The sequence below is a fragment of the Capra hircus genome, chromosome 6 (assembly GCF_001704415.2).
Source record: "Capra hircus breed San Clemente chromosome 6, ASM170441v1, whole genome shotgun sequence".
In the NCBI taxonomy this organism is placed as follows: domain Eukaryota; kingdom Metazoa; phylum Chordata; class Mammalia; order Artiodactyla; family Bovidae; genus Capra; species Capra hircus.
In genome coordinates, this window is record NC_030813.1 from 99,901,832 (window position 1) to 99,928,837 (window position 27,006).

General features: G+C 38.8%; 1 protein-coding gene across 2 annotated transcripts in view; it reads left to right on the forward strand.

Moving 5' to 3' along the window:
• The window catches only part of CDS1 (CDP-diacylglycerol synthase 1), a 76,454-nt gene extending 53,737 nt beyond the window's left edge, over positions 1 to 22,717 (forward strand). Inside the window, exons 6-13 of one of the 2 annotated variants that reach the window (XM_018049682.1) lie at positions 85 to 143; positions 1,951 to 2,033; positions 3,946 to 4,033; positions 6,636 to 6,704; positions 9,488 to 9,640; positions 11,018 to 11,137; positions 13,831 to 13,934; positions 19,925 to 22,717. In XM_018049682.1, the coding sequence (XP_017905171.1) occupies positions 85 to 143; positions 1,951 to 2,033; positions 3,946 to 4,033; positions 6,636 to 6,704; positions 9,488 to 9,640; positions 11,018 to 11,137; positions 13,831 to 13,934; positions 19,925 to 20,054 (806 nt within the window). In that variant the 3' untranslated portion in view covers positions 20,055 to 22,717. The remainder of the gene's footprint in view (positions 1 to 84; positions 144 to 1,950; positions 2,034 to 3,945; positions 4,034 to 6,635; positions 6,705 to 9,487; positions 9,641 to 11,017; positions 11,138 to 13,830; positions 13,935 to 19,924) is intronic. The other variant, XM_018049683.1, reaches the window with a different exon arrangement.

The following is a 27,006-nucleotide window of genomic DNA, read 5'->3' on the forward strand; positions in this document are numbered from 1 at the left end:
TAGAAATGTGGCTTATATGAACTCATCGAATCTTAAAATTTGTAACAGATTACACAACAAGCACATGTTTTTGTTCTTGAACAGGTTTCTGCATGTTTGTGCTGAGCTTGGTGAAGAAACATTACCGTCTGCAGTTTTATATGGTGTGTATTAACCATTATTTTGTAGTTACTATATGTAATAAAACCTTCACCTTTATTATTATTTTTTTTTCTGTAGTGAGAAAATAGGATCTAATCTGCCAATTGCCTAAATGTCAGGGGTATTTGAATTTTGGATGACTAATATTTATGAATGTTTGCAGTTGAAATTTTTTTTGAGGACTCAAAATTTTTAACTGTTTCCAAAGTTTCCTAAAAATTTTTCCTTTGAGTATTTTCAAAGGCTGTAAAATTAAAGTCAAGTATCTGGACTCCCTAAATATGTAGAAATTTGAGGTGTTTCATAGTCTCCTGAACAGTTAATAAGTCCCAGAAAGATCTATCATATATTTGTATGGAAAGGACCTATGTTTACTTGTGCTTAGCCTAGGCATAAGGGGAACAGAGCTTACATTTTCCGGGTAGCTATGGTTAGTTATACAGTTGCATGATTTGTTTTGGCCAGAAGTATTTCCTTCAGTGTATCCTTGAACAGTGTTCAGTGTCTTATGAAATGAATCACTGTATATGATGACCTCTTATTTTCTTAAAAGGTAGCTAATGATGAGAGTGTAAAATGACAAATGTAGTATCTATAAATTCACGTATTTGCTAGGTTTGTTGTGAATTTGGGGTATAATTCCTATTCTTCATGCTTTGCTTTTCCCCATTAAGACATCCTGCTGAGCACCATTGCTGGAAAATTATAGTATTTCTTACATTTCTAATTTCTGGGGATCTTGAGAAAAAAAGAAACAGTGAAAATTTAGAAACCATCATGACAAATTAGAAATAATAGAATCTGCTATGAAAATATAAATGGTACCTATTGGGAAAAATCATTTATGCATATTGAAGCAACTGAGACAGAATTGGGTCACTTAAGCAGATGAAAACAAAAGATAACAACCAACATAATACACAGTTTGCTGAAATGAAAGATAGGTTTATTATGAATACAAAATCCTAAGAATTCTGAAAAGTCCTTTTATAACTTTCAGTGAAAGTTATGTGAGACTTTCCTGGTGGCCCAGTGGTTAAGCCTTCACAATGCCAATGCAGGGGTTGCAGGTTTGATCCTTGGTTGGGGAACTAAGATCCTGCATGGTGTGCAGCAAAAAAAGAAAAAAGAAAAAAAAATTGAGACTAATACATAGAAATATCAGCCCTTTTTCTTCACATTCTACTCATATTAATGATGCTAAAAGTAGCTAAAGTGGCTGTCTCTCAGGCTAGATGGAATTGATGAAACAGAGGCCTTTGGACAATTTAAAATGGAATACTGTCATTGAACAGAGCTCAGCTTTCAAGTATGAAAAGATTGGATTTAAGGGCAATTGATCCCTCCTGGTTTGAATCATTTGAAGTTATAGACAACTCTTTATGGGAAAAAACCATAGTGAATTCAGGGAAAAATCGTTTTCAGCATTTCTAGTAACTAGAGAATGCATTCAGAGTAAGATTTTAGTTCTCATCTAAATCCATAGCAATACTGCACACTTGTTATGACCACTTTAATCTCATGATTCAAGGTGATGGTTTATTTTTTAACAGATGTGTAGCTCGTTGTTACCAACATTCCATTTTTGTATAAATTAAGGTTACTTTGTTGAATATTTTTCATGGTTCTCAGGTTTCAGGAGGCACCAAAATGAAGGTAATTTACTAATGGCATTTATTTTGTATGACCTTATCTTATGAAATTTGACCGGTAGTTGTGCTAGAAATTTGCATTTCAGAATTGCTGTTGCTTCGTGGTCTGCCCTGATCTCTTGTGCTCATTATTGTTGTGTTGTTGGGCTATTAACAGTTCGCATGGACTCATGTCACCTTACTGATAACAGTTACTCAGTCACATCTTGTCATCCAAAATCTGTTTGAAGGCATGATATGGTAAGGGGACAGTATATGCTGCTTTATATTTATATATATTTATAGCACTTTTAAAGCTCTCTTACCCTGGACAGTGTCTTACGGGGATTTCTACTAAAATGTCCTATTTGTTGTCACTCTGTTCCATTAAAGTAAGTTCCCCTTAACTGTTTGACTGGATTCCCTGGTGGCGCAGGCCGTAAAGAGTCTGCCTGCAATGCAGGAGACGCGGGTTCAATCCCTGAGGGACATGACTGAGTGACTTCACTTCTAACTATTTGACAACTGAAAACAAATGCTTTGTTATCAACTGGAAAACTTCTTTTTTCAGGTTTCCAGTAAAATGCAGAAAACCCTCATAAAAGCTCCAAATAATTAAATACATTTTCAGGTGTTACTACGCTTTAACATGACTCTTTTCTAAAAACAAAGAGTCGAGTTTAAAGAGTGTACTGTTTATGTGGAATGTGAAAAGAAGGGGAAAGTTTGCTTTTAAGCAGACAGTGAGACGGCAGTGCATTTTCTTTGGGTGAAAGTTGTGTTAGTTCTCCTCTGCCTTTGTATAGGTGTAGAGTGTCCAGGTTTCAAGTATGTGGAGTTACTTGCTAGTAACCTACTTGGAGTGGGTTGCAGATTGAGAAGGCATTTTTATTAGTTAAAAATTAGCTTAAGTTAAAACAATTATTATTAATTAAAAATAAGAGTGGAGAAAAACTTAAGATTTTAAGAAATCTGACCATATTTTTTCCACATTCTTTTAAAACACAGTAACTAAAAACGTTTATAATTGGGAAGTTTAGTCAAGATAAATTTGTTCCCTTGACAGGTTGGTGTTTTTTAATGTATGTGTGTGTGAAAAATTGGAATCATTTTAAGACTGCCTTCCATATACAAACTTTTCATTGATGGGAGGCAATCACTGAAATTAGTAGGTTCTGTACAGTTAGTAGGGTTTAATGCCCCTGTAGGCTAGGACAGAATTAAAACTGATACTTGGACAAGAGTTTGGTGTAACTTTATCAGATTATACTCTGACTGACTCATTTCTATTTTGAAAGGCTGCTTTTAAAAAATTCATTATACTACTGTAACTTGTTTTTATTGACTGAAAAAAAAAAAAAGATGCATGATGTGAGAATTGTGAGTTAAGTTTTATTTGGAGCCAAATGAGGACTATATAGCCCAGAGACAGTTTCTCAGATAACTCTGAGAAAGTTTTGCAGGTAGCTCCGAGGAACTGCTCTAAGGAGGTCAGAGGGGAGGTCAGTATACACATGAGTTTAGTGAAGGGGACGCCTACCATCAAGCATGCATTTTGGCAGAAGGTTGCTGCTAGTCATGAGGAGCAGCTGTCTCTGCTAGTGATTTTAGTGCTTTTCTAGATACGAGAGTGAGTCTGACATAAGCAATTGGCCTCATAAAATCTTCTCCTAAAAAAATGTCTAACTCTCTGAGGGCCTGTTCTGCCAATTTTACCTGGAGCACAGAGTGCCTCATTCCTGACCTTTGCCCTGAACTCCTTTCAGGATGTGTTAAAGGTCAGCAGAGGTCAGCAATGGCAGTGATTAGTGACCTAATCCTTGTAGAGCCAGGTGGCGAGTGACCGTTTTTAGTTGGCATTCCTCATAAAATGGAAATTTGAAAGTCCATAGCTATAGAAATTGATTGTTAACTGTCAAATTGATTATTTAATATTTTCCCTAGCAATATTCTTCTAGTTTGTTTATAGATTTTGCTCTGCCTAACTGCTAAATGGGCAGATTTGGTTGATATTTATTGTGTCTATTCATCTTTCAGCATGTGTTATGTTCTGGACTAGGCCGCAGTGTCATCCAAAGGGTTATTGCATTGGTTCATTGAGTCAAAACCTGTGTAAATAGTTGCCATTTAATCTTACAGACTTCTTTCTGCTGACTTTTTTTTTTTTTTTAAGGTTCCTTGTTCCAATTTCAAGTGTTATTTGCAATGACATAGCTGCTTACATTTTTGGGTTTTTTTTTGGAAGAACTCCGTTAATTAAGGTAATGGAAAAACACCACAAGCAAGCCCTTACCATAACCTAGATGATTAGCTACTGGAAAAAATTCCCAGCAGTTAGGTGCTGTTACATGTTGCTGATTTCTCAGGCGCTTTGATTTTCCTTAGCTACCCTCAGCAGCCACAGTGTTGAGGGCAGAAGTCTGTATTTCCCAATGATTCCACCTGGGCTTTTCGTCAGCTGCTCTCTTGACTCCTCTGTCATTCATTCTCTTCCGTGAAGGCGCCTGTCATTTTCCTCTGGCTTCCTTCCCTTGGCTGTCACGTGTTGTTTTACTCTGCTCCCCAACATCCCTCCAAACAGGCCTGTCCTTGACTGCTTTCCTCTCAAGCCGTCTCATTTGTCTCCTCCTTTACTGAGTTGGTTAAAGGTGTATAATGTACCAGCATCACATACTCATATCCATTTGCAAGACTTTTATACTCAAATTCATTTTAAAAAAATTGAGGTTCTACAATAAAAAACATCGATGAATAATGCAAGTGATAAGGAAAAGTGAAGCTCAGAGTCCAGAAAATACACGTGAGGAGACCATGTTGTTTTGTGTTAGATTTGGTTCTGTTTGGCTTCCCAGGTGGCACCAGTGGTAAAGAACCCACCAGCCAATGCAGGAGACTTGAGAGACGAGCGTTCGATCCCTGGGTTGGGAAGATCCTCTGGAGGAGGGCTTGGCAACCCGCTCCAGCATTCTTGCCTGGAGAATCCAATGGACAGAGGAGCTTGGCAGCCTACAGTTTGTGGGGTCACAAAGAGTCGGACACGACTGAAGTGACTTAGCACAGTACAATAGTCAATGGAGGCAAAGAAGGAAGTGAAGTAATTTTTAAGTTCCCATCTGGGGTTAAAAAAAAGAAATCAATTTCTCATATAAAGACAGACCATTTTATAGAACTGGTTGCTTCAAAAAATAAAAACTTTTCATGTTGGGGCCTTATAAAGGAATTACTTGGTTTATATATTGGGCCAGGTCTTTTATGACATTCCCACAAATGCATTAGTGGCTGTTTTGATGTTATGACATGAAGGCATTTTTGGAGGAACTGAGACAATTATTCAGATAGAAAACTTGTTTGTTCAGAGTGATGTGAGGATAGTTTATCATTCCCAGAAGAGTGTATGGACTGCTTGTCCTTCAAAAACACCTTCTTTAAATTCTTCCCCACATAGGAGTCTGGTACATAGCATCAAGCTGAGCTGTAGGGACACTGGCCGGCAAAGTACATATTTTTAAAGTTTCTAAAGTTGCTCCAGCACAAGAGTGAGTGGTGAAGTAGTCAAGGCTTCTATACCAACTAAGAGCTTATTGACTCAAGAGCCCTCAGAGGCTGTAGAAGACTTACTGTCTGATTTTAAGTGTCAATTTCTAGTGAATTACCAGGCTGAATTACTTGTATAATGCAGCCAGGTGTAATTAAGCAAGTTAACCCTGAAATCAATATGATAGGGTCAATTTAATTTGATAAGCTCTCTTTAATCAGCAGGCACTTTTGAATTTGAGTCAGCTGCTGTTTCATGACAACGATACTGAATTATCCTAAGAGGTAGTGTATACCAGTCGCTTACCTATGATGGAATTGTTGTCAGATTGGGCAAGAAAGGCTTTGTGCTTTGTAAACTTCAGGCTGAGACTTCATGTACTTTAGCATATTACCCATTTCTATGCCAGAATCTTCCCTCTGCTATTTGTTTGGCTTCCGTCCTCACTGATCCACTGAAAGGATTCTTACAGAGTCCACCAGCGTGCTTTCCTGATGATCAGAACCCTGTACCGAGTCCTTATTTTCCAGAGCATCTCAGCAGTTAGCACTGTCTACTCCTAAATCTTTTTCTCCTGCCCCTGCTTCACCAAGTTCAAGACTTTCCTCCACATTTCTCTCCCTGAATGCTCCAAGGACTAATAAACAATAATTGCAACCTGAAACAAATTGCAAAGATACGCAAAATACCACAGTATCCTTAGAAGCACAATATATTTCTTCATAGAGAATGACGTATTCTGACCAAAGGAAGGAGGATACGTGCCCACTTGTGGGGCTGATCTGCACCTGGGCTATGGAGTATTTGGCCATCTCAGAAAGAGGTCTGCTGTAAGCCTGGCGTTTGGGAATATGTGACGGTCCGGGGCTCTGCGGTGTCCATGTGTTGTTGTACGCATCCTACTTTTGATCAGTAGGCAATCAACACAGACCATGTATACTTAGAAGGAATAGATCTCAGCCTTATTTCAAGAACTGCATTATTCTGAGAGTTTATATAAGCATGAACATCATGGGACAGTTGTTTCAGCATAGAGTTTATAGTCCTTTGAGTGATGAAAACAAATTGAGGCAATTTATAGAAACAGATATTCACAATATGTCAGATGTATGAGGGCCTAATATGTGTTAGACTCTGCTAGAGAGATTCACACAAATAGAACACAATCATGGACTGAAGGAAAAAGCGTTGCAAAGTCTTTTCAGTATGAGAAAAAGGAGAGGTGTACAGGGTATTATGGGAGTTCACTGAACATATGTATCTGTGTTTTGTGAGTGCAGTAACTCTTTTAAATTTTATTTAATATAAAAAATTAATATCTTTTTCAGTTGTCTCCTAAGAAGACCTGGGAAGGATTCATTGGTGGTTTCTTTTCCACAGTTATCTTTGGATTCATTGTGAGTTTTACTCGGAGTTTTATTTTATATTTTGAGAAATGGTAGCAAGTTTATTAATCTATTCTAAACCTTAAGACATTAAACCATAAAATGCTAATAATGTAGTAACTGAAGCCCACTCAACAGAATCCGCAGTCATACCCTGGAGATACTGTGGCTTCAGTTCCAGCCCACCACAGTAAAGCAAGTAGTGGGGTTAAAGTGAGTCACACGAATGTTTTGGTTTCCCAGTGTATATAAAAGTTACGTTTACGTTTTACTGTTAGTCCTTTAAGTGTGGAATGGCATTATATCTTAAAGAACAATGTACATACCTTAATTTTAAAATACTTTGTAGCCCCCCCACCCCCAGCAAAAAGGAAAAAAAACCCTGCTAACTAACCATCATCTGAGCCTTCAGAAGTCATCGTCTTTTTGCTGGTGGAGAACCTTGCTCTGATGTTGATGCTGCTGACTGATCAGGATGCTGGTGGTTAAAGGTTGAGGTGGCTCTGGTAATCTCTTAAAATACGACAATGAAGTACACCATGTTGATTGTCTCTTCTTTCGTGAATGACTTCTCTGTAGCATGCAATGCTGATAGCATTTTGCCCTCAGCATAACTTCTTTCAGAATTGGAGTCAGTCTTCTCAAATCCTGCTGTTGCTTTATCAAACAAGTTTATGTCATAGTCTATAGCCTTTGTTGTCATTTCAACAGTCTTCACAGCATCTTCACCAGGAATAGAACTCATCTCAAGAAACCACTTTGTTTACTCATTCATCACAAGTGATTCCTCATCCATGGAAGTTGTATGAGGAGATTGCAGCAATTCACCCCTATTCAGGCTCCGCTTCTAATTGCAATTCTTTTCCTATTTTACCACATTTGTGGTTACTTCCTCCAATAAAGTCTTGCTGCTGGAAAAATGGTGCCATTAGGTAGGCTTGCTTGAGGCAGGGTTGCCATAAACCTTCAATTTGTTAAAAACACAAAACTTGGGAAGCACCGTAAAGCGAGTGCAGTAGAGCGAGGTAAGCCCGTATTCTCTAGCCCAGCAGCTCCCATCCTGGCCTGTGTCAGGATCACCTGGGGAGCTTCTCTAACATTCATGTCCCAGCCCTCTGCCAGCTCCGTTAACTCCCGCAGCTGATTCTCATACACAGGTAGGCTTGAGACCCTTTGTTGTATTCTGGTAGTTTCTAATAGCTGTGCAGCCTTTGGGGGACACAGATCCTGGGAAAGGTGGTGGCTCTAAGTAAAAGCAGAGACTGCAAATGATGTTGAAGACTTCTGCCTCCTTCACACTTGCCAGCTGCTTGACTTAATGGGCGTTTGTGGCTGTGAGCCCAGTTTACAGAAAAAGTTTGTCAAAAATAATTGATGTTCACTTTTAGCTGTGAATACGGATCTTGTTAATGTTTTAAAAAATAGTGTATAATTATGGAATTTAGGTTTTTTATTCAAAGGTGTCTTGTGAGAATCAAGAAAAGGTACAGAAAAATGGCTGGATATAAGATAAATATACCAAAAAATTACTGTCAGGAAGTTTAATTTTTAAGTCATGTCCCTTAACAGTTCTAGAATATATTCTGTAGCCAAATACAGGGTACTTACTAACAACATGGGGCTTTGAGAGGGAGCAAATGCACAAATAAATGGAAATGAGCCAGGCTGGATGGGAGAACCATCATAATTCCTTTGTTTATCAGTTTAGTTCATTCTCAGTGAAAATTCCAATAGAATTTAAAAAATTATTCCAGTGTTTATTTGGTAGAATGTTGATAATAATTGATAAATAGGATAATGGAAAGGGACCTGGTCCTATCCAATGTTTATACAGTATGAAGCAAGGATAACTGGAATATTATTAAGTTACACACTACTACAAGAATCTGGTATCATTAAAGACAATTTAGAAATTCTACAAGAACAGCCATATCACTGGATAGGACCAAGGATAGGACCAAAGAAAATAAAGAGCTATCCTAGAAGAATGTAATGCATGACAAAATAATGAGGGAAATTGTATATATATATATATATATTTAATAAGTAATTTTGAGGAAGCGGATTATTTGGAAGCAAAATCACTATATATCCATTCCCAGTATTATATTTGCACTTCTGTTAACCATTCTGGAGCAGTATAATGGTGTGAGTGTCTGTAAGAGAAAGGAAATGAACTAGCACTTTAAATTTATAAAAAGATATTTTGCTTTTATATATCTTCTTCTGTGGCTGAGAACAGACAGCTTTAAAAATTGCAGTGATGCGTCCAGAGAAAGAATAATTTAGTAACCATTTTCTGGGTTTTTCAGCTGTGCTGTTTTCTTAGCAATTTTGAATTACTGGTTATTTTTTATTGATGAAATTAATATAACCTTTATGTAAGAAACTTCAGCCCTCTACTGTCCCGTATCTTTATAATTCTTGGCTTCTGTTGACATTAAGTATGTTCTTAAAAAAAAGTACAGCCTTGCTATAATGCTTGTCTATATGCTTGTCTAAATGCTCAAATCAATTTTTTATCTTTTTCCCCTTCCCCCTTATTGTCATACTGAGATTATAATAACACTGATTTTCAAAAATTTTTGGTTTCCTGATGGCTTTTCAAAGTCTTTTATTATGTCGCTTATGATCATTTAACTTTAAATATACACGGCAGAATGAGAATGCAAGGAAAACTTGGCATTCTGTTTCTGGCCTTTCTGACTCATGATATATATATATCCATTAAAGTTTTAGTATATGCATATTTCTGTTTCATTGAATGTTTTATGAACGCTTGCTTTGTCATTTAGGCTGCTTACCTGTTATCCAAATACCAGTACTTTGTCTGCCCAGTGGAATACCGAAGTGATGTAAACTCCTTCGTTACAGAGTGTGAACCCTCAGAACTTTTTCAGCTTCAGAGTTACTCACTTCCTCCCTTTCTGAAGGCAGTGTTGAGACGGGTAAGATGAACGTGGGAGGGATCCTCCCTCCCGAAGGTTAAGCTTCCTTTAAAAGTAAAATTAAGATTTTCACAAGAAATCAATTTCTACAGAATTGTTAGCTATAGAATACAAAAGCGGTTTCACTGACTGCTTGGCATCAAGCGTATATCCTATTCCCTTGGTGTTTCCCCTTCTTGAACATAAAATGAATATTGCTATCACAAACTAATTATCTGTTAGAAACTTACTTGGCTAATGGTTTGAATACTGGTGGTAATTTATTTTGTGTTTGTCTTAGAAACATTTTTCAGCATCTTTTAGATTTCTACAAAGCAGTGATGAGTTATAATGAGTTTTATGTGTAACTGGTATAGATTGACTCAGTTTAAAACTTTTTTTTGTGGTGCCTCATGGCTTGCTAGATCTCAACTCCCTGACCAGGAATTGAACCCAGGCCCCAGTAGGGAAAACACTAAGTCCTAACCACTGGACCACCTGTTTCAGGGATTCTTTGAAGCATTTAATTGTTAAGTGAAGTTAATTTTTGAGAAAAAAAGGTTAACCAACAAATTATTTCTCTACTTGAATGCTAGATACACTGATTCTAAGAATTTTTTCAGTGTTCAAGCCATCTGTTACCTGCTAGAGAATGCTCTGATTCTGTCAGTCTTTGATTGGGATGAGCCCATTGCTTAGAGAACAAATCCAAAGATTGGAGTTCTTAGTGATCTTTTGTAAATCACACCCATGATGCACTTTCTCAAATGTGTAATTTCAGTTTATTTAAAGTGGAATAAGAACTAAGAATTTATGAAATTTGACTGTAGAATTCCTCTCGATTTTTATTATTTCCTCTCCAAATCTTTTATAATTGTCTTCCTGATGCTCATTTTGGCAGTCTTTTTAAGCATTTTACTTTCAGGTGTTTCCACAGCATTTAACTTAATTTTAAAAGAAGGATCAACTTTCCCCTCATTTTGTCATATAAAACTAAAGTTAAATAAAATGCACAATCAAAATATATATTATATGATTACAGAAACAACTGTAAAAAACAGTTTCAGAGATTAATTGATTTTTGGTAATCCTGCAACCCAAGTGATGTATAAATCTCTAGACAGATTAGAAAGCAGCCTGTTGGATTTTAGTACACCAGGTGCTTTCAGTGTGCTTACAGAGGGAATGGGGCGTGTAGGCTGAATAAACAAAGGATAGTATGAGCTTACAACATTTTTTTCCTGTGATCTTGATAATTTGTGAAATTAATAAAACTATGGCATATGCTCTTGACTTACTGTTTATATCACGGTTCTTAGTTTAGGTGGCATGCTCAAATACATTTCTCACGCAGTTAGCTCCAACCCCTCTCCTTTTTTTATCTTTTAACCTCTTTAGGAATCAGTGAGCATGTACCCTTTCCAGATACACAGCATTGCTCTTTCCACGTTTGCATCTTTGATTGGTCCATTCGGAGGCTTCTTTGCCAGTGGATTCAAAAGAGCTTTCAAAATCAAGGTGTGTGTTTAGATTCTTTGTTAGAGTGTTATAGAATATAATTAGAGAATGTGAGAGGGTTGGAATTTGGTTCTCTTTTGGCCTCCACATTAAGCCCCTGGGCAAAAATGTTTCCACCCTCTGTGTGTCAGCCTCACAGAGTTCCTTCTTTCTTGTTAGGTTTTGGTTGTGCCATGCCAATGCATCTTAAAGTTTCACGTCACCCTCTCTTCTTGAAATGGCACGTGCCACTTAATGTTGGGACAGACACAGAATCTTGGTCCTTCAGGTGTTCATCCAAGAATCTGGCCATGAATTGTGTTGAGTGTAGTGTCTGGTCACCGTCTCATATGAAGGGACGTGCAGGAGAATCCTGGAATCTGTGTCTGGATTCTTCAGATCAAGGGGCAGCAGACTCTTTCCGTAAAGGCCAAGCCATATATTAATGGTAGTGCTGTTCCAAATTACTCAGCTCCGAATTCTTCCATAGTGAGAGAGTCCCATGGACAAAATGTCAATGAATGGGTGTGGCTGTGTTTTAATAAAACTTTACTTACAGAAAACAGGCAGCGGGCTGGATTTGGTCTGTGGGACATAGCCTGCTGGTCCCTGTTCCAGATACTTAAAATCAGCCCTGTGTTTTAAGTTAGAATCTCATAAAGTGAAATAATGGCCTCTTATCTCAGCTTTCCTTACGTGGCTTCACTAAGACTGACTGTTTTGCCGTTGGGAGTTAGAGTGGCTTCTGAAGGTGGGGCAGTCAGGGCAGGCTTCTCTGAGGAGGTTATATTTGAGCAGGGATCTGGGGAAAGGATGATGAGTCCTGCAGAGAAATTGAAGGAAGGGAGTTCCAGTGAAAGCACTGGAGCAGAGGAGCCCTCACAGAGGGAAAATGAAGAAGAAGAGCATGGCCACGGTAGAGAGATCAGGCTACAGAGTGGATGGGGCCAGATCCCAGGGAAATAAGTACCTGAACTCAGAGCACTTGCAGTGGGGGACATCCTACCTTAGGTGCATATAATATACAGAAATGTGCAAGATGTTGTCCGCACTGATGCTCACCACCTACTTGGGGAGATAATTTATACCCACAGAGGACCACAGCAGTAGCTGTGCAAGACGAGAGGCCTGAAAAGGCTGCGAACAGTAGAGCAGGGTTGAGTCACCACGGCTCTCCTGTGCTTGGGTCAGTAGGGGAGAGATGGAAGGAAATGTGTTGGCAAAAACTAACCCAAGAATTTTTCGATCATTTTTTCAAAGAGAGAAATGTTATGTTTCGAATGGTATTTTCATGTTTTTATTCATTGGATTGCCACTCCAGTATTCTTGCCTGGAAAATCCCATGAACAGAGGAGCCTAGCAGGCTGTGTCCATGGGGTTGCAGAGAATTGTACATGGCTGAAGTGACTTAGCACGCATGCATAATTGCTTTACAATGTTATGTTAGTTTCTGCTGTGCAACAACGTGAATCTACTCTATGTATACATATTTTCCCTCCCTCTTGAGCTTCCATCCAGCCACCCCCACCCCCACAATCCTACTCCTTAAGGTCATCACAGAGGATAAACTGAGTTCCCTGTGGTATATACAGCAGCTTCCCACTAGCTATTTTATTTGCTTTAATGGTCTCCAGTCCAAGGTTTCTTGTTGAATGATGAGATTTCTTTTTATGTCTGAAATGAAGGTATAATTGCTGTTATATTTTAGAGGTTTTTCAGGTTGCCTGAGTAAATGAGAAGAGCACTTGGTCATTTCCGTTTCCTGGGCACTGACACGTTTCCATTTCCTGGATAGATCTGTTCAAGGTCAACTTGGCAGAGGCTGATTAACCAGTCCCTCCATTTGGCCATTTAATGGACTAACATGTCCCAAATGAATTAGCTGTTTTGATTTTCTTTTTTACCCCAACACTTTAAAAAAAAAGAAGAAATATTCATCACAGTAGTAAAATATTTATTTCAGCATAAGAACTATTAAACATAAACATGAGCTAGAACCAGTTGTACATCTGTCAACAACACTAAAATAGCACCCTCCCAGTAGTTGCTGATAAAACAGAAGAGCAGGATATATGATTAGTATTAGCTGATAGCGTTTTTTGTTTAGAAAAAATTTTATTAACTGAAAAAAGTTAGTACTAGATTGAATGAATATTTAAATAGTGTTATTTGAAAGCTTTGGCTTGGGACTTCCGTGGCCACCCAATGGTTAAGACCCCCCTGCTTCCACTGCAGCGGGTGTGGGTTGGATCCCTAAAAAGGAAACAACACAGAAAGCTGTGGGTCAGTTCAGTAATCACTCTAGCATGATTCTAACATATTCCAAAGATATGGTTTAAATCTGTTGGATATGTTCTAATAAGTTTGTGTTTGTGTGTGCTTAGTTGCTCAGTAGAGTCTGACTCTTTGCGACCCCATGCCTGCCAGGTTCCTTGGTGGGGATTCTCCAAGGAAGAATACTTGCAGTGGGTTGCCATGCTCTCCTCCAGGAGATCTTCCCAGCTCAAGGATCAAACCAAAGTCTCCCGCATTATGGGTGGATTCTTTACCATCTGAGCCACAAGGGAAGCCCTGATATTTAATAGGAAAATCCAATACTAAAGTATTTTCCTTGAAGTCCATGATGTCAAGGAGACATTTACAGATAGAAATTTTATAGCAGGTGATTTTTGAGAATTTACTAATATGTTTGTTGTTGTTGTTGTTTTCTGAAGGATTTTGCAAACACCATTCCTGGACATGGCGGGATAATGGACAGATTTGATTGTCAGTATTTGATGGCAACTTTCGTGCATGTGTACATCACAAGTTTCATAAGGTACTTTTAGATTTTTAAAAAATGTTTTATTAGATGATTTCTTTGAGTGCTCATTTCCATAGGCATTAGTTTGAATTAGCTACTTTTTTTGTCATTGGTATTCCATAATAGTGAAAGGAATGATGGCCCCTGGAACCGTGTCACACTGTTGCCTTGGGCTATATGATTAAAGTGTAATTATTTTTCTTAGATTTGAACAGCTTGAAAAATAGTATATGTCATAGTCTAATAGGACTGAGTTAACCTTCAGTCAGCATGGATGCATGGTACTGGGTTTGGAACAGGAGGAGATTTCATTTCTCAACTGTGGACACTGTGGTAGTAGTCAACACTGAGGGTTAAAAAGGACGGACATACTTCATCCAGCCCACTAGTTACTGCTGGAGTATCTGTTATGTGTTGGGGAATGTTCTCGGCACGGATATAGCAGAGGACAAAACAAACCAGTGCCCGTCTTCAACTTATTTTCTCGTGGGGGAGTTGGAGGGAGGAGGGGCAGGAGTGGACAACGAATAGAGCTTGTTCGGTGGTTGTGAGAGCCATGGAGGAAAATGAAGCAGCCTAAAGGGTTTATGGATGTGCACGTGTGTTGAGGGTGGGAGTGGAGAGGTGAGGCAGGGTGACTGGAGAGTGTTGCTATTTTATATGGGTGTTTTATTCTCATCATTAAACTTTAATGTTTTGGATCTGCCCTAAAACGCCAGTCTGGGATGTGAAGGCTAACCACATCAACAACATGATAACTTTTTAAAATCATGGTCTCTACTGGTGTCTGAGCCTAGAAAACCTGTAGGTTTGAATATTCCTAAACCTAGGAAACCTGTTATTTGGAGGAAAACTCATATTTATAGCCCCTAAATATGCATTTTAAATCTATACCCATAGTAGTGTGAGCATTTTTGTATTAACCTTTATTTTCCTTGAGCAGTTTTGTTAGGAGTTTATTTCATTAATCTTTTCAAAGAGTCAGATTCTGACCTAAACTTTCGCTGTTGTGTGTTTGTTTTCCATTTCATGATGTCGACTCTCACCTTTCCTTCATCTTTTAAAAAAAATTTTATTGGTGTACAGTTGCTTTACAGTGTTGTTAGTTTCAGGTATACAGCAAAGTGAATCAGTTATGCATTTATTCATACGCTTTCAGATTCGTTCCCCGTATAGTTTATTATAGAATATTGAGTAGAGTGCCCTATGTTATAGAGTCGGTCCTAGTTAGTTATCTGTTTTATATGTAGTAGTGTGTGCATGTTAATCCCAAACTCCTAATTTATCCCCTGCCTCCAGCATTTCCCTTCTGGTAAACATAAGTTTGTTTTCAAAATCTGTGAGTGTTTCTCTTTTGTAAATAAGTTCATTTGTATCATTTTTTAAAATTAGATTTCCCATATGAGTAATACCATGGTATTTGACTGACTTCACGTAGTGTGATAATCTCTAGCCATCTGTGTTGTTGCAAATGGCATTATTTTCTCCTATTTTATGACTAATATTCCATTGTATATCTGTACCTCATCTTCTTTATCCATTCCTCTTTGATGGACATTTGTAAATAGTGCTGCAGTGAACATTGGGGGTGCATGTATCTTTTTGAATTTCGGTTTTCTCTGGATACATACCCAGGAGTAGGATTGCTGGATCATATGGTAGCTCTATTTTTAGTTTTTTAAAGACTCTCCATCCTATTCTCCATGGTGGTTGTACCAATTTACATTCCCACCAACACTCTCTCCAGTATTTATTGTTTGTAGATTTTTTGGTGATGGGCTTTCTGACAGGTGTGGTGTGATACCTTATTGTAGTTTTGATTTGCATTTCTCAGATAATTAGTGATGTTAAGCATCTTTTCATATGCTTTTTGGCCATCTGTATGTCTTCTTTGAAGAAAGAACTATTTAGATCTTCTGCCCGTTTTTTGATTGGGTTGTTTCTCTTTTTTTTGGACATAGAGCTGCATGAGCTGTTTGTTTATTCTGGAGATTAGTCCCTTGTCAGTCGCTTTGTTTGCAAATGTTTTCTCCCATTCTGTGGTTGTCTTTTTGTTTTGTTCGTGGTTTACTTTGCTGTGCAAAAGCTTTTAAGCATAATTAGGTCCCATTTGCTTATTTTTGTTTCTATTTCCAATAGTCTAGGAGGGGGATCCAAAAAGATCTTGCTGCAGTTTATGTCAAAGACTGTTCTGCCTATGTTTTCCTGTAAGAGTTGTATGGTGTCTAGCCTTACATTTAGGTCTTTGATCCATTTGAGTTTATTTGTGTGTGTGTGTGTTAGGGAATGTTCTAATTTCATTCTTTTACATGTAGTTGTCCAGTTTTCCCAGCACCACTTATTGGAGAGACTGTCTTTTCTCCATTGTGTATTCTTGGCTCCTTTGTGATAGATTAGGTGCCCATATGGTGCATGGGTTTATTTCTGGGGTTTCTATCGGTTCCATTTCTGTTTTTGTGTTCTTTTATCTTCCTTAAGTTTCAATTTTCTGTTCCTTTTCCAGCTTCTTGAGATAAAGCTTAGGTTACTGATTTTCAGCTTTCTTGTCTAATATGTTCATCTAACACTATATGTTTCTTATTAACTACTGCTTTTTGAGTGCTCTTTTTTTTAATACTCTTTAAGTACTGTCATCCCACATTTGTATTTTCATTATTCAGCTACAAATATTTTTTGATCTCCAGTATTATATCTTCTTTGACATGGGATTATTTACAAGTTCATTAATTCACTTTCAAAGAAATGGAGACTTTCTCATTCTCCTTTGTTGATTTTTGCTTTAATTCTGTGACCAGAAAACATACTGTTATTTCAGTATTTAATATTTATTGAGACTTGCTTTGTGCTCAAGCCTGTGGTCTACTCAGATATACATTCCATGTGTACATGAGACAAGTGCTGTAAGTCCACTGGGGGGAGTTTAGCTAAATCTTCTGTACTGATTTTTTGGTTTGGTTTTCCATCTGCTTGCTCTGTCAGTTATGAAGAGAGCTTTGTCAGAATCTTCCAGTTTTTGCTTTATAGATATTGAAGTTGTGTTAGTTGTATACACAGTGTATACACTGTTGAATCACTCCTAATGTCATATAATATTCATCTTTATATACTACCTGTTTAAAGCTTATTTTGTTGAATATAAGCATAGCTACATCAGCCTACTTTTGATTAATGTTTGCATAGTATTTCTTTGTCTGTCCTTTTATTTCTTGTGTGCCTTTTCCCTTATATTTAAAGTGTGTTTTTCTTCTCACAAGTGTATAGCCGGATTTTGTTTGTTTTTATAACCCAGTTGACAGTCTTTGTCTTTTTGATTGGAGTATTTAATCTATTTGCATATGACTTATTCACTGATCTATTTGAGTATTAGTGATTAGTGGTTAAATCCTTAGAACTCTTTCTTTTCTGAGGATGGTAGCTTTTAGAGCGTTAACTCATACTTTTTTTGCTTTTTGATCTGCTGCTCTCTCAGTAGGAAAAAGTCAGGCTGAGCCTTGTTGTCCTCCATTTGAAAGTAAATATTTAGATGATTAGAAATACAGTGCTAGAGCCAACGGGCAACTAGCTGGGAGCACCTGAGGACAATTTTGCATTTAGCTGAACTTGCTAGAATAGCCTTCCCTTTCTCTGTGGGGCCCTACTCTGGGTTTATGTTATTAAGTTGCTGAGCCTTTTGAAGAAATATACGACAAGCTGTGTCTTGACGTGAGTAGACTACGGTTGTGGAAGACTTAGGGTTTCAGGGTTTTGGGAAATGATTTGAGCCACGTGCACAAAGGTGTGACCTATGAGACAGCTAATTCATGCTATTGTGCAGTTTTTTGAATCAAAGATTTTCTCTGTGATATCACCCTATGGCAAACATTTCTTTGTTGCTGGGTTTTCTACTTCCTATAATTCCATCTGAACTGAAGTTGTTTAGTCACTAAGTCATGTCCGACTCTTTTGGGACTCCACGGACTGTAGCCCACCAGGCTCCTTGGTCCATGCGATTCTCCAGGCAAGAGTACTAGAGTGGGTTGCCATTTCCTTCTGCAGGGGATCTTCCCGACCCAAGGAGGGAACCTGAGTCTCCTGCACTGGTAGGTGGGTCCTTTACCACTGAGCCACCAGAGAATCCCTTGAACTGAAGAGCCCTTATCATAAGTCATAAATTTAATTACCCACGTAAATGTCTTTCTCAGAATTCTGTGCCATTCTCTATCTATTACTTGTGTCTTGCTTCTTTTTCCCATTGGATTTCCTGAAAAGTAAACCTACTCTGCTTTTCCTGTTGAAGTGAATTTTAGGAATTGCAAAGAATAGTACATATGCATTACGGTCTGAATGAGGTGCATTCTGAATTTGACAAAATAGCACTTTAGCAGAAAGTGATCTGTAGCTTACAAACGGATTGAGTGCTAGTCCAAAAGGTAGGAAATTGCACTCCTGCCTGTCACAGTGTCTCAGGATAGAAGAGTGTGAAGTCCTGGTTGGGACCTTTTCTGACTCAGAGTGCACCAGGGGAGGGTGCAGAGAGAAGGGCCGGTGTAGGGATGCTGGAGAAGCCTAGGGAGAGGCCCCTGCCTGGTACCTGGTGGAGAGCAGTCACAGCCCAGTGGATACTTAATGCTGCCTGGGCTTATTTCCTGCCCAGCGGGAGTGGGACTGCTGGGTAAGGTGGATAAGGCAGGCAGGGTTCTCCAGCTCCCTGTCCTCCTTTCAGCTAAAGCATGGTGGGTGCGAATGTGCGTGTTCAGTCGTTTCCGACTCTTTATGACCCCATGGACAGTAGCCTGCCAGGCTCCTCTGTCCATGAAATTTTCCAGGTAAGAATACTCCAGTGGGTTGCCATTTCCTACTCCAGGGCACCTTTGCAACCCAGTGATCGAACTGGAGTCTCTAGCTTCTCCTGCATTGGCAGGCAGATTCTTTACCACTGGCACCACAGCTGGAGCAGAGCCCCTTTTATTTCGTTTCTCTTGTTGGGGTTTACCCGAGACCTTCTTTGAACAAAGGCTGTTGTTCCCACTGCAGATCCCAGGTGGCGGCTTCAGTGCAGGCTCAGCACTTTGTGTGTATTCTTTCAAAACACCTTCCTTGTCTGACTTTTCTTTGAAGCAAAAATATTTATGTTTTCATGTTCTCTTCTAGTTTATCCTCATCTACCAGGAACTGTGCTGCTTTTCTTACAGAATGGTTTCTGTGTCTTGTCCAGTCTCAGGTTTTGTTACCAACCTTCACTTCTCACTCAGGTTGCCCTTTTGAGAAGTTTTGTGGAATGCGTGGATCTGCACTCCATCAGTGCCTCGTGTTGACCCTGTCTTCTGTGTTTGTGCGTTTCTCTCACATCTACACTCCACGCCTCTCAGTGGAGAGTTCTAGGTTTTTCCCCCCCGTGACACTAACATTAAAGTGAGCTCTTTGAGTAAGAGCTGTTTCAGTTAAGAGTGGTCCTTTGCACTTAAATGCATGACTTATTTTATCTCTTAAAAATACTTCTCAGTGGTGTTGGGTCTTTGTCGCTGAGGGCGGGGTTTCTCTAGTTGTGGTGTATGGCTTCTGATTGCGGTGTCTTGTTGCGGAGCACAGGTTCTAGCGTGCACAGGCTCAGTAGCTGTGGTGCACAGCTTTCACCTGCTTCTTGCCATGTGCAATCTTCCCAGACCAGGGGTCGAACCCATGTCCCCTGCATTGGCAGGCAGATCTCTATCCATTGTACCACCAAAAGAGAAAGTGTTAGTCACTCAGTTGTGTCTGACTCTTTGCGATCCCATGGACTGTAGCGTGCCAGGCTCCTCTTTCCATAGAATCTGGAATAATGGTGTGGGGAGCCATTCCCTTCTCCAGAGGATCTTTCCGACCCATGGAAACCCAGGTCTCCTGCATTGTAGGCAGATTCTTTACTGTCTGAGCCCCTATTGTGCCACCAGGGAAGTCCTGAAGGCATGGTTTATTTTAAATACAAGTCTATGCTGCCTTCAGCTCTCTCAAAATAGTGTGAACTTTGTCTTTTCTGCTGTTTCCAGGGGTCCGAATCCCAGCAAAGTGCTGCAGCAGCTGTTGGTGCTTCAACCAGAACAGCAGTTAAATATCTATAAAACGCTGAAGACTCATCTCATTGAGAAGGGAATACTACAGCCCACCTTGAAGGTATAATTGGAGCCGGAGAGGGATGGACCAACAATAAAGAATTCTACAGGAAAGCACTGACAGATGACATTTTTGTAATTGTACAGAGAAACAGTTGAAAATGCAATGGATTGAAGTTTTGCAGACATGAATATTTCCTCTCTGAAGTTACTGTGAATATTTAACATTTTCTTGATCTAAGTTATGAAATAAGTAGCAAATGGAGGGCAAAATGTCTTGTACTTTTTCTAAAGTGTATTTTCTGATGTTAACTTCCTTCCCATTACTTGCTAAGTTTCGTCACTTAAAAGACTTGTATTTTAAAGAGTCACACACTATGAAATGAGTACATTGAGGATGTCTTGCGGTTGCACCTGGCAGTGTGCCCTTTTCACAAATATTTGCCTTTGTAGTCGGAGCCGTTCTTCATTTTCAGCAAAACGTTTTATGTAAGGCACAATAGGAAGCTAGTTCTCCTCCGCTTCCTCCTCTTTCAGTCTGAAGTATTTTCTGAAGGGCTGACTTGGATCCAAAAAAAGAATAACTGTCCACTTTTCAAAGAAGTAATTATTTGCCAGGGGAAAACATTCCACTTTTAGGTAGGTTTGAAATTCAAGAGAGAGGGGCTGAAGTTTCTACCACGATTGGTTTGCTCGAAAGAGCCGACATCAGACTACTTTGATAAAATGGTTTGGAAAAAAACAGGATCTTCTCAAAAGCTTTCAAGAGAAATAGAATTCCGCTGGGAAGAACGGATGTGCGCATGCTCCACCCATCATCTCAACAGACAGGCAGTCAGGAGGCAGCACTGGATGATGGCACGCACAGCCTGCCTCTTGGCTGACTTCTCTGCCTTCGTTTCCCTGTGAGCTGTTCTCCGTAAGTTCTGTGCCCACGAACATCAGTATATAAGGTAGTGAGGAGGGGTGGTGATCGAGGCAGAGCAGGGGGTGCTCTGCTGAGTGAGAGCAACGCCCCCACCACCAAGATGCAGCTCCACATGCCTGGTCCCCAGGTGCCTGGCTGGAGCCCACCGGACACGCCCCTGGGAAGAAGCGAGATCTGCCTGGAAACCCCATCCCAGACAGGCTCCACGGTAGCAGCTAATTTTTGTCGCATTCCTCTTTCACATCATGTCACAAAACCCGAGGTCATCAGCTGGTGTTTCTTCCTTCCAACAACGAAAATCAAGCGGAAGTGATTCCCACCAAGAACAAAAAGCACACGAATGCCAAACCTTTCTTTCGGTGGACTGGACACTGGAACCAGAGGAGGATAAATTTCTTCTCGTGGATGTCAGTAATCTACTGTTGCTGTGTGCTCACTACAACCGTATTTATTGTATCGAACGGTCAGCACAAAAACCTTCAAAAATTGCCGAGTGCTCCTTGGCTACATGTTCGGAGAGGAGAAGTTGATATATTTTAAAGAATGTTTTGTTAATGAAAAGAGTACATATTTTTGTTTAAATCAGAAACAAATTTCAATTATTTTATATTTCTCTTCTACAGCTCTACTTAAAATAAAAAAATTGCGGATATGCCTGGGTTCCACAGATGTAAACTAGCAGCCTTATCACATGTACTACATGACTGTGGTAGATATAAACTCAGTCCCAAGAGTCTAATATCTTGGTTTGGCATGCACTCAGTCAGTTCATTACCACTGAATGTGTGCAGTCAGCGTTATTCCACACTATTCCATAAACACCTAGAATTGGCCGTGGAGATGTTATTACAGAAGGAAGTGATCCTTTTTAAAATCAGGCTACCTTCAGGTTAATTTTCAACATTGCTCTTTTTTACTTGCTGCATTAAAAGCCCCAAATGTGGATCATAAAAGAATTTTACTTACCAAAGTTTAAAAAATATTGTAATAGGAACTTCTGTTGAAAACTTGGGTGATTTGCACAATAAGAACTTCTTGGAGAAAATGCAGTTTCCTCTGCATTTTTCTTTAGTGATGAGTGAAGTATTGCAGTATAGAATTATGAGAGCATTACTGAATATATGTATTATAAAATTGATACTATTATAAACAAAATCTGAAGCTAGAAATATTTGGGGTCACAGTAATAGCTATCCTCAAATATACTTTTAGAGTTGGGTGTATATTATTCTATATGTAAAAAAAAATTCTTAATTTTAACAGAGCTCTAAAGATTGACCTTTTTAGTGTACTTTTATAGCATGTATATTAAAATAGAATATATTTTAGCAAGAATAAAGTTTGGCAAAGATTGCCATAAAACCTTGACTTTGATCACTTTTATATTTGCACTCTGAAGAGGGTTTAAATTCCAGTGTAGCAAATGTGATGACAGAAAAAATGGAAGACTAGGAACTTCCTTTATAGTAATGGCTAACTGTTCCAATCTGCTGTTTGGAGAGGTACTCTGAGGGTCCTGACTGTTTAGTACAAATGTTTCCTCAGTGCTTTTCCCCTCGTGGTGATAGGTATACATTTACTGTCTGAGAATAAAAAGGCTACACCCACATACCCTTTTATTTTTATAGTATCTCTTCATTTGTAATTTGGTTTGAACAAAGAAAGTGTCACCTATCAGGGGAAAAGAAAAAGTAGAATCGGTGTATACCTACTGTATATGGCTGGAAGGTAGCTTATGATATGTGTTAATCCATTCTCTGAACCTCTTACTCAGACAGGAAAATAAACAAATCACATTTGAACTCTGTTGTGCGTTTTCTCTTTGGAGAAGAAACATTTCATTCAGCAAATACAGAAACTGTGTATACTCCGTCACCAGCACCTACAGTGACATCTTCAGGGCAGGGGAGTAAATAAGCTCTGCTGATCATTAAACATGGTTGTTGAGAGGTGATACCCTCTTGATAGAAAGAGGACCGAATGTCTTGGGTATGTCTTAGTTTGTAATTGCTATTTATTTTTGTGAGTCTTTATTTATCATCACTAGAGCTCTAAGCTGCATGGACAGTGAGTGGTGTCTTGATGGCCACTGTGTTACCAGGGTCTGGCTCAATGCTGGCATCTCCCCAGGTCCTCAAGCTTCACATCCCCATTTGTGTCACTTGAACAGCCTCTCTACTCTCATCTCAGTTTTTATTTGGTGTGACTCTAAGATGGGCTTCATTACTCTTAGATCCTATGGTTGAAGGTTAAGTGAAAACTCCTATGAATATGTTGTGATTTGGGTTCAGCATAAAGGAGCTGAGCCTTGGTGTCCTTCCTTCCTTCCTCTCTGCTCCTCTCCTGTTTCCCATCTCTGCTGGGAAGTGACTGTTTGGTAGGACTGAACAGAACGGTGTCCACATGTCTGGTCTCATCTGGTTTAGGTAGTTTTAATGTAAGTGGGAAGATTCCCCTGGAGGAGGGTATGGCAACCCACTTGAGTATTCTTGCCAGGAAAATGCCATGGACAGAGGAGCCTGGTGGGCAATAGTCCATAGGGGTGCAGAGTTGGCCATGACTGAGTGACTTAGCAATGTAAGTGCTCCTTGAATGGACACCATCATTCTGACCTCCATGGACGAGCTGCTGCCCTGCACAGAGTCCACAGCCAGTTCTCCTTACCAGCTCGAAACTTCGAGTTTAAAATTCACTCCCTGAGGAGGGGCTGTATTTGGGAATCTTCATGCAGTGGCTGCAAATAAAGGCAGATCTAGACAATTGAACCAAAATCAAAAGCCTGTCTCACCTTAATCCCATTGTCTTCCTTTTCCTGCACAGAAGGGGAGAATATTCTTGAAACATCAGATAACAAGGAGAGTCATTTAGTATGGGCTGATGAGTCGAATATTATCTGTTGATGGTGAAGTGAGTTTCCAAAATGAACTGAGAGAATACTCTGGTCCTTAAATGTGTACAGAGGACACGGGTGGGTAAACCAGCAGTCTGGTTGCCCAGAGAAAGAGGTTCATTGAAGGACAGCCCACCTGAAGGTGTCCTCTTGGGAAAAGAATGAAATTTCAAACTGCTCTGTCAAACTTACAGGACAATGGGGTATGGGTTTGGGGTTTAAGCTCTTATAGCCTCCTTTTCTGCTGTGTATTCAGTTGGAGTGTAGTGGATCCAGGTGGTCTTTTATTCAAGCATGTGCAATGTTCAAACTTCAGATGGGACCTAGAAAAGTGGCAAGTTTGGAGAAGAGTCTTGAATATTCTATTAAGTATATTTTTGATCAGTTTTAATAAATCTCAAAACTTTGTGAGGGAACCAGAGGCTTCAACAAGTAGAGGTAAGGTAGACACATTTGTATCATTAGCAATTTTGTTTTTCCCCCCAATATTGATACAGTTTATGTACCATAATACTGTGCAGCCATTACCACCTGTGGTTTGAGAACATTCCCATCACTCCAGAAAAATCCCTGGTGCCCATTTGCACATAATCCTCACTCCAACCTCCAGCTTTAGGCAACCACTGGTTTGCTTTCTGTCTTTAGGAATTTGCCTTTTCTGGACACTGCATATACACAGACTCATACACTATGCGGTGTTCTATGTCTGGCATAATATTTTTGCATATATCGGTACTTCTTTCCTTTTTATTAATACTGTAAATGCTGACCCATTTATCTGTTGATTATTTCAGTTATTTTCAGTTTTGGGTTCTTATGCAAAATGTTGACGTGTTGTATGGCCATGTCTGCATTCCCTTCAGATTTCTAGGGTGAAATTGCTGGGTCATATAGTAAGTTTATGTTTAACTTTTAAAGAAATGGCCAAACTGTCCAAAGTACAATCTTATATTCCTACCAGCAGTGCACAAGTGTTCCAGTTTACCTACATCCTCACCAAAACTCAGCATTGTCTTCTTTCAAAAATTTTATTGGAGTCTAGTTGATTTACAGTGTTGTGTTCATTTCAGTTGTACAGCAAAGTGAATGTTATACACACTTTTTTTTTGGTGTTGTCTTTTTAAAGATGGCCATTCTGGCTGGCGTGCCGAGGCATCTCAAGTTGCTTTTAGTTTGCATTTCCCCAATGGCTAATGGTGTTGAGCATCTTTTCATGGGCCATTTGTATATCTTCTGTGATAAAATGTCTATTCGTATCTTTGCACATTTTTACATGTGATGTTTTTCCTAAGTTGTAGGAGATTATTACGTATCCTAGATACAAATCCCTTATCAGATACATGACTTACGAATATGTCCCAGCCACCTGGGAGGCCCTGAAGGCTGTTGAAATAACAACACGAGATTTAAAACATTAATAAACTTAGTTTATAAAGCAGCAGCAGGATTTGAGAGGATTGACTCTAATTTTGAAAGAAGTTCTACTGTGGGCAAAATGCTGTCAAGCAGCATTGCATGCTAAAGAGAAATCGTTTGTGAAAGCAAAAGTCAGTAGTTGTGGCAAAATTAATTGTTGTTTTAAGAAACTGCCACAGTCACCCCAACTTTAGCAACTACCACCCTGATCAGTTAGCAGCATCAACACTGAGGTAAGACCCTCCACCTGCAAAAAGGTATGACTCACTGAAGGCTCAGGTGATGGTTACATTTTTTAACAATATTTTAAAGTTGAGATATATACATTATTTTTTAGACATATTGCTATTGCACACTTAACAGACCACAGTACAATGTAAACATAACATATGCCTTGAGAAACCAAGAAATTCAGGTGACTTGCTTTGAGATATTTGCTTTATTGAGTGGAAATGAACCTACAGTATCTCTAAGGTATGTCTATATAAAAGTTATACAGTTTTCATCATACAAATCTTGTACTCATTTTCTTAACTTTATACGTAAGTATTTCATTTTTGGGAATGATAATGTAAATGGCATTGTTTTTAATTTCAAATTTCACTTGTTCATTGCTGACATATAGGAAAGTGACTTATTTTTATAATATGAGAATTTTCTATTAATGCTTATTAATTAAAGGAGTTTTTGGTCACATTTTGAGGGGGTTTCTACATACAGTCCTGTCACCTGGCAACAAAGTTTAATGTCTTTCTTCCCAGCTGTATACTTAATTTTCTTGTCTTACTGCATTAGGCAGAACTTCCAGTATGATGTTGAGGAGTGATGATGGACCTTGCTTTGTAGCTGATTTTAGTGGTAAAGCTGTAAGCTTCTCATCTTTGAATATCATATTAGCTGTAGATTTTTTGGTAGAGAGTCTTTATCAAGTTGAGGTGGTTATCCTCTATTCCTAGTTTACTGAGAGCTTTTAGTGAATGAGTGTTGGACTTTGTCAAATGCTTTTTTTTTTTGCATTTGATATGATCATATTTTTCTTTTTCAGCTAAATGATGTGATGGATTACATTGATTTTTAAATGTTGAGCCAGCCTTGAACACTTGAAATATATCTCACTTGGTTATGGTATATAATTCTCTTTATGCATTGCTGGATTTGATTTGCTACTACTTTGCGGAGGATTTTGCACCTATGTTCATGAGAAAGATTGCAGTTTTCTTGTAATGGTTTTATCTGCTTTTGGTATTAAGGTAATGCTGTTTGCATAGAATGAGTTAGGAAGTGTTTCCTCTGCTTCTGTCCTCTGAAAGAGACTGTAGATGATTGGTATCATTTCTTCCTTTTTGATAGAATTTACCAGTGAATCCACCTGGGCCTGGTATTGTCTGTTTCAGAAGGTTATTAAGTATTGATTTAATTTCTTTGATAGAAGCCTATTCAGACTATTTCTTGTGTGAGCTTTGGCATATTGTGTCTTTCAAGGAATTGGTCCACTTCATTTAGGTAGCAAATTTGTGGGCATAAGAGTTATTTATAGTGTTCCTTTATTGTCCTTTTAATTTCACAGGATCTCTGGTGATAGATTCTATTTCTTTTCTAATATCAGTAATCAGTGTCCTCTTTTTATTTTAAGGTAGATTGGCTAGAGGCCTATTGATTTTTAGTGATATTTTCAAAGAACCAGCTTTTGGTTTCACTGATTTTTTGGTACTGATTTCTTGTTTTCAACTTCACTGATTTCTGTTCTCACTGTTTCTCTTCTTATGCTTACTTTGGATTTACTTT